Genomic DNA, 8,075 nt, shown 5'->3' on the forward strand with positions numbered 1-8,075 from the left:
TTCCTCTGTGGGTGGTCTGACTTGTTACATGAGTGTCAGCATGGCTCTCATTTTATTACTGTCTTTGAACTCTGCTCTCAGAGCACTCAGTTAAAGTCTTTATTTCCACTCCTAACAGAGCTGCCAAGAAAGAACCATGCGTGCTGGTTCACTGTATTTACCTGTACTTACCTGTACCTACCTGCCTCTGCTGGTGGTGGGAGCTGAAATGTCACATGCAAGGATACCTGAAATGGGTGGGAGCAGTCCAATGTGTTACCCTTGTGCAACAAGATTTATCGGAGTTGCTCTATAGTGTCATAAATTGTCTGCACACTGATGATAGAATGGCTGTCACATTAATTGCTTTCTGCTGGTGTATTTCAGTTAAACTGTTTCCCAAACTGATGTAGTTACTTTGGTATACTGTTCTATACTGGTGCGTGTTTTCAGTAGGTCAGATTTCCTAACCCAACCCTCTAATTAAATAGGTACTTGATTCTGTGGAGATGATTTTACTGAAGTTTGACTACATGTTTTCGTCTTTTTAAGCAGAGCTTCAGAGTAGCTGTTTGTAATGGTAGTTTGACTTTACTTTTATCTTGAAAGTGCATGGCCAAAATGCAATTTCTGCAGTTGTTGCAAGAGGGAAGTGTGAGCATGTGTGGGATTAAAATTCTTCCCCCATCTCTTTTTCAGCTTTCTGAAACAAAAGTCTTCACTGCATCTTCTGTTCCAGCAGAGAATCATGTGACTCCTGGGCAAAGGTAAGCTCTTCTTCCATGTTTTCTCTATGCTTTAAAAACCTGCTCCTTGATTAAGCAATGTTAGCTTGCCATGCATAAAATATTGAATAAAAACTCTGTCAGAGATTGGTCAAACTCATCTCAAAATGGAAAAAGCCTTGCTTGCAAATTGTTGTTTCTGTGAATTCCTGACTTACATATTTTCTACTGTGAAAGTGGAGACAAACTTACCAAACAGGTGAGCGTAATACATCTTCTGCATCAGGACTGCTCACAGGAACGAAGAAAAGTAGCTGGGAAGAAAAGATTTTTACTGTTGAAAAAAGGAAGCTCTGGCTTTAGTGTCCAGAAAATGGAAAGCCTGCCTTTGTAGATGCAGAAAGTGTTCAGAATGTAGTGCTTTGACAAACACGATAAATGAAAGCTTGCATTGGCAAAAAGGTGAATTTCCTGGTAAACATCTCAGCTACAAGCCTTTACTGATGATAGAGGGTTAAGGTCAAGAACCAAAAATGTCAGTTGCTGTCCTTCCTTTGCTTGCCTTTGTCTTCCAATGCCTTGCTGGTGATGTTGTGGAATCAGCTGCCTTCATTAGCCCATGTTCATGGAGAGAACACCGAAGTTTAGCAATGAATACTTCGGTAGTTGGATAGCATGAAATCTAAAAACTAAATAGGCTAATGGTCCCAAACATCCTGATTCTGCTGTACTGCAGCAAAATTTTCCACATAATATGGATGTGATTTGCATGAGGCATGGTGTCGGGTGGTCTATAGGTTACACTCCTTTCTTTCTTAAAGGTAGTATATTCATATGTTTTTTATTCTGTTCTTCTAGTGGATGTCCCTCAAATTATGTTAGAAAATGTTTTAGTTAATCCACTCAAATTGGGATGGTTTTTTTGTGTTTGTTTCTTGCTGGCAAAAAATTCTTTTCTATCTCTTTTGTATGATAGACAAAAAAACGTTTGAAAAGACTGTTAATCAGTAGTAATTCTGTTGCTGGAATGGCAGCTTTAGTATTGTTAGTGCTTGCCGCAGTGTCAGTACAGTTTAATCACTGTGTTCATTCCAGCCAAATTTCACTTTGTCTTACAGCATTGATTTGGTGACACTGCTTCAAAAGCCAGTGACATCTACCCAAGAGACAGAAGGCAACTCATTTGAGGCTCCCCAGCAGCAGACCTTCGGCCAAGCATTAGTGTTCACAAATTCTCAGCACAGCGCCCAGATGGCATCAGGAACGGGCAACTCCAGTGCTGTAAACTCTTATTCTCCTCAAAGTCTGGTAAAACTATCTTAAGCTTTCTAAATATTATGTTTCCCAAGTGTTTTTCATGAGTAAATATTTCAGGGTAAACAACTTTTCCAGTGCCAGTCATTTCATGAGGTGTTTTGGTATTTGTTAAAAAAGTTGAAAATAAAAAATATCATTCCTTCCTTTCACACTCCTCCCTCATCCCACCACCCCCCAAAAATTACTTTTTTTCATTTTGCTGATTAGTTATTTCTGCGTTTACATGAAGTAGTTGTATTAATTTTTTATTAGAGCAGATGTGCTAATTGCTTGCTCATGTACGATAAAATAATTTGTTTATAGTTAAGAGTTCTAGGCCAGAAAACCGAATGTGTTATTTCCAAGCACATTCTTGACTACTTCTTGTGGAAGCATGCCTGTTCCTGAGTCAGTTTTGAGGGTGTGAGATGAGGTGTTTATTCTCTAAAAATTGGTCCAACTATTAGTAAATCTATGATATTTTGAGATGCATGGGTTCAATTAAGTTAGTATTATTAGTATTCCAGTGGTGGAAGTTTTTACTGGTCATTTGTTAGTAAGCTAGGTCTTGAATAGATTTTAGTTGCTGCCAGATAGCAGCTTGTAGACATTGACCCTATGATTATGTTCAATTATTACTTAAAAAATTAACTCTGCTCCTTCCCCTCTTCTTCTTTTTTGGTAGTCGGCAGTTCTTTGTTCTGGCTTTGGAGAGCTCAGATCTTCTAAATTGGCAAACTCTACTGGTTCCCAAATCTTGGACCAATTGAAATCACCAGGATTGGGTCAGTTTACCTCTCAACAAACCAATAGCACCACTAGCACAGCTGCTGCGTCATCCTGGGATCTAAAACCACCTATTACTCAGTCCTCAGTCCTCAGTCAGTTTGGTAAGTGCTTTGACACAGCTTCTTTTCTCTTTCTCTCTCTATTAGCTGGTAAGATTTCTTAGTGCCAATGATAGTTTAAAATTACTTTAATGAAAGACTTTCTAAAAAATGTAATCCTAGTAATACAATTAGTTACAATCATTCTAAATGTGACATTTATTTGCTGGTAATAGACATCACAAGTATATATATCATAAACTAAGTTTTGTTAAGCTTAAGCCTATCCATAAGTGTTATTACATCTTTAGAGTTATTGAGCCTTCCATGTAATGACATCTTTGATTTAGTGTGCTTGAATATTTATATGGAACTTTGTTGGTGACTGTTTTTCAACAAATGTGGGGAAAGACTTATTTTCATTGTAGCTATGCTGCTTTTAGCTGAGTGTAAAGTTGTGTACTGTATTTTGGTTTTGGTTTTTTTTCCACAAATTTTCTCTTTACTCATTACATGAATTTTGAATGAGTACTATGTAATTTCTTCATAATGCGCATAATGCCTCAGTGTTCTTCCTCTAGTGTGCTGCGAATGATTCAGGTTATTTGTTTTGTATATTTATAATTGTATGAATTTTTCATGTAATTGAGTAAAATTAGTAGCAACAGTGAAAATGACAGAAACTTGGTTTCTGCAGTGTTGATCCTAGCAGTATCCTCACTGTGAAGAGGATAGCTCTTGTATCTCTCATGTGTATGTATATATGCTTATGTGTAGATAAGCAGCCATTGGTAGCAATTACTATCTTTGACATACAGAAATTCTAAAAAAAAAAAAGTTTGTGTACATTTTAATGCTTTCTAATGGACTTCATGAACTGAATAAAAAGCCCTTCACACTGAAAATGCTGTAGATCTCTATAGTGGTTGACCAGTGCTTTAGGTCACTTCATGGCTTTCAGCATCTGAAAACTATGAAAGAGAAGACTTGGGAAAAAACCTGTTCATGTCCAGCATCTCTTTGACTCTCAGCTATTATGAAATAGTAGAAGATTTTATTTTCTTTTCTTTTTTTTTTTTTTTTTTTTTTACATCTTCTTCTTTGCAGGGCAGGGTAGGGAATCCTAAATCATAATACCTCTTTACCCCTTGGAAATAATCACATTTTATTGCACAGTTAACTGCAGTGAAACTTGAAGTGTTTGATTAAAATAATGCAAAACAGTTTCTGAGGACTTGTGTGTGATAATATTGTGACTGTGTAGATAGGTTTGTTCTCATACTTTTGGAAAAAAATAAATAATGCTTGGCCACAGCTGTTTATTTAAAGTAGAAAGTGTATCAACTGTTGTCCTTATTACTGTTAGAGCGGTAAATGATGAATGTGAAATTGCTCTGATGTCTGAAAAGACTTGCAAATGCTATAGAATTGTAACTGTTAAGCATCACCCAGATTCTTCCATAAAGAGTAGAACTGTGAAGAGCAGAGTTCAGTGCTTTAATTTTGATATTTCTTTTTCCCAACACTGACCAGACTTTAAATCCCAGCCTGACCCATCTCCAGTTCTGAGCCAGCTGACCCAGCGACAGCAACAACAAATGCAGGTGGTTCCTGTTCCTCCTCCTGGGCTGGAGTCGTCCTCCTCCCAGGTAAAACTTCGAGAGCCATCACCAGTAGACACCTCTACAGCTGTTAGCAAAATATTACAGCTCCCCACTATCTCTATGGATAACCAGGCAGTGACTGTTCATCAAACCCAACAGAAACAGATAAAACCACCAAAACGGAGGATAACTCCAGCATCCAAGGTGGGTAATTGAATGGCGGCTTGTCCTTAGTAAAAGTAAAAACCACAAAAACCTGCGTCAGCAGTGGTGTGGCCAGCAGGACCAGGGCAGTGACTGTCCCCCTGTACTGGGCACTGGTGAGGCTGCACCTCAAATCCTGTGTCCAGTTCTGGGTGCCTCACACAAGAAGATGTTGAGGGGCTGGAGCATGTCCAGCGAAGGGGGCAGAGCTGGGCAAGGCTCTGGAGCACAGGTCTGAGGAGCAGCTGAGGGAGCTGCAGGGGCTCAGCCTGGAGAAAAGGAGGCTCAGGGGAAACCTGATCACCCTCTAGAAACGAGGGTGTAGTCAGGTGGAGATCAGTCTTTTCTCCCAGGTAACAAGTGACAAGACAAGAGGAAACAGCCTCAAGTTGCACTAGGGAGGGTTTAGACTGGATATTAGGAAAAATGTCATCACTGAGGGGGTTGTCAGTCATTGGAGCAGGCTGCCCCGGTAAGTGGTGGAGTTACCATCCCTGGAACTGTTTAAAAGATGTGAAGACGCGGTGCTTAGGGACATGGTTTAGGACTTGGTAGTGCTGGCTTTAATAGCTGGACTTGATCTTAATGTTCTTGTCCAACCTAAATTATTTCTATGATTCTATTCAGTATATATTTTATATAAATTGCTAGGGATAAGGAGAGCAAAGAGCTTGGTATATTTCTTATTTATAAAGCAGGAAATACTAAGCTGGATAGTTACTAGGTCCAAAATACTGTGGTGGTATCTTTTGCAAGCAGCTGCCTGGTTGCTCTGTATGGAAAATGGCTGTTGCTGAGTGGTTTTTAGATTGACTTAGTAGCCACAATATGAATATTAGTGGAGGTGGGAGGGTTGTACACAGATGATACTTTGGTATGGTAGAACAGTATGTCTTACTCCTTGAGCTCCAGATTAGGGCAGAATCAGTGGATTAATTTCAGGTTGGAGATGCATGCAAAGAAATTACAGCTTTTTTTCTTCCTTTAAGATTCCTGCCTCTGCAGTGGAGATGCCTGGGTCAGCAGACGTGACAGGGTTAAATGTTCAGTTTGGAGCTCTTGAGTTTGGATCAGAGCCTACACTCCCAGAGTTTGGATCAACTTCAAGCAGTGAGAATACCAGCCAGGCGACCAACAATAGCTTATATTCAAAATCTGTAAAGTATGTGTGAGTTGCCCTCCTGCATTCTCAGGTGTTCTTGAAGGGGGTCAAGTTTGTGCCAAAAACATCAAGACACGGTTACAATGTAATGGGAGGGAAAAATATGATGACTTGTTTTCTGTGCGTTGTATCTTAAATGATGAATTTCTTCTCCAATGGTAGTCAAAATCTCCCTGGATGGGTAAATGTGAAGCTGGAGATGACATGAGTATAAATAACCTTATAATAAGCTATCCTTTATAGGATTTCCTTCTCATGTTGAATTGCCCTGCTTTTCAAGTTTTTTGGGGGTTTGTTTCTCACAACCCACATTTTTCTGCATCTAATCCAGCAGAGTTGACCTCTGTACCATATATTAGTAGATTGGCACCAGATTACAGACCTGATGCTCCTACAGAATGAGAAAATGAGAAGCTAGGCTGTCTGTATGCAGAAGCTCTTACTGAAATGCTAAAATAGCCAATGTGAAGTGCCAGTGTACCAGTAAACCATTTTTAATTCCTTTTTCATTGAAAAATCGGCATCAGTAAAAAGCTTCCTGAAGTTAATTCAGAAATATTAATGAAAATGCACTTTCACATTAATTTTAGTTTTATACATTGCATTTAAACTATCTGGAAAATAAAACATTACTGCATGTTTTAAAGTATTTTTTAGCTCTTTGCATAGTTCATTCTGTAACATTAGGATTCTGTTGTAAAAAGAATCCTATTGTGGTTACTCATCATATATCAGACTTTTATCAATTCTGCTTGTTTAAAAAAGAAACATTATCATCATTAATTATCCTTGGAAAAGGTAGAAATAACATGACTGAAAACTGCTTGTGTGTAAATTCTTGTCGAGGCTGGGCTGGAACGAGGAAGGTGAGTGGTGCTTAGTGCAGCTGATGTTTTGAAGCAGTGATTTGTGGGGACCAAAGCAATATTATGACTTTTTTTTTACGTTCTTATATTTTCTAATATAAATAGTGTAGATTTTTCTGCATGTTTAAGGTAGTTCAAGATAACTATACAGGAGCTGATATTTTCATGAAGGTATTTGAAATACTTACCAAGATGATAAATAATTCTTTTTTCCAGTGATCCTTTGAATACCTCTTTGCCAATATCCAATACAGTACAGGACTCCACCTACACAACCTCTGCCATCAGCTCTTCCAGTCTGACCTGCTCATCCCAGAGCACTAGCCCAGTAACAACTTCCTCCTATGACCAGACTTCTGTGCATAGCAGGATAGCGTACCAAAGCTCCATGGCTCCGTCTGAACCAACCCCTCTTGCAGTTGCGGTGAGTTCATTAGAGAAACAGGAGCTTGAAAAGGGGGAATATTCTTACCTGTGTTAGGCTTGTGTTCCTCTGATACGTTAATGCTTTGACCAAGCATGCCCAGCGGTATTTTTGATTCCCAAGCCCGCCCTGTTACTTGTTTTCATTTTTCCTAGCGTGTAGTAGTTTTTGGCAATACTGTATTTGGGATGTAAGAGTCTCTGATTTTTTGGGTTTTGACATCTTAAATTGTCTTTTGACCTTTTTTCTTAGTAACACTTAAAATTCTTCTCAAATTTCCTTCCCTGAAGTTAAGCTTTTAAAAAAGGAACTGTCTCTGTATATAAATACTAATTATGGTATTTTGCCATAAATTAACAGTTTCTATAGAAAGGTATATTATTTATTAAATTTATATGGCACCTAGCAAATGGATTCCAAACTTTTTTTGGCCCCTCCAGCATTACTTTTCTTTTGTATTTTAACACCAGTGGGAATTAGTTTCATGTGTTATTTTAATAAGCATGGAAGAAGTCTAATATAGGACAGAGAATCTCTTGAGAGATTCAAACACACCTGCTCTCTTTGTATATGGAATGTAGGTTTGTTTTAAGAGAACTGAGTTTATTAAATGTTTTAGGAACTTGTGAGAGTTTGTAAGTTTATTTGCTTCTGGCCTTTGTTATGTGTTGGCTCAGTCACACTTGTCTTCTGCACTAGCTCGTATGTACTGGTGAGGATCAAGCATAGACTATCCACTTCTGTACTCCAGCGTTATCCAAAAAACAACTGGTGCTTCTCAAGTCTTATCTTTCAATGGAAAAAAATTGGCGTCTCTGTGTAACTTGGATAGTTAAAATTGTGAGTTACATTAGATCAAAAGCACAACCATTTCCTATATGTTAATGCAATTCTTTATTTCATATTGGTGTGAGCCTGAAGTTTATGTTATATACAGTACATGGGAAGGTCTGCTGCTGATGGGTGTATTATGGGCAGTGTATGGGAT

General features: G+C 38.4%; 1 protein-coding gene across 9 annotated transcripts in view; it reads left to right on the forward strand.

Annotated features, from left to right (window-relative positions):
* UBAP2 (ubiquitin associated protein 2) overlaps positions 1–7,920 on the forward strand; it is a 63,647-nt gene extending 55,727 nt beyond the window's left edge. For 5 of the 9 annotated variants that reach the window (XM_032095316.1, XM_032095315.1, XM_032095317.1 and 2 more), the window contains 7 exons: positions 679–746; positions 1,823–2,012; positions 2,686–2,890; positions 4,361–4,635; positions 5,625–5,803; positions 6,880–7,087; positions 7,787–7,920. In XM_032095316.1, the coding sequence (XP_031951207.1) occupies positions 679–746; positions 1,823–2,012; positions 2,686–2,890; positions 4,361–4,635; positions 5,625–5,803; positions 6,880–7,087; positions 7,787–7,816 (1,155 nt within the window). In that variant the 3' untranslated portion in view covers positions 7,817–7,920. The remainder of the gene's footprint in view (positions 1–678; positions 747–1,822; positions 2,013–2,685; positions 2,891–4,360; positions 4,636–5,624; positions 5,804–6,879; positions 7,088–7,786) is intronic. The other 4 variants (XM_032095320.1, XM_032095322.1, XM_032095314.1 and 1 more) reach the window with 3 other exon arrangements.
* Positions 7,921–8,075: the final 155 nt, after the last annotated feature.

Source organism: Corvus moneduloides, chromosome Z (assembly GCF_009650955.1).
Source record: "Corvus moneduloides isolate bCorMon1 chromosome Z, bCorMon1.pri, whole genome shotgun sequence".
NCBI lineage: Eukaryota > Metazoa > Chordata > Aves > Passeriformes > Corvidae > Corvus > Corvus moneduloides.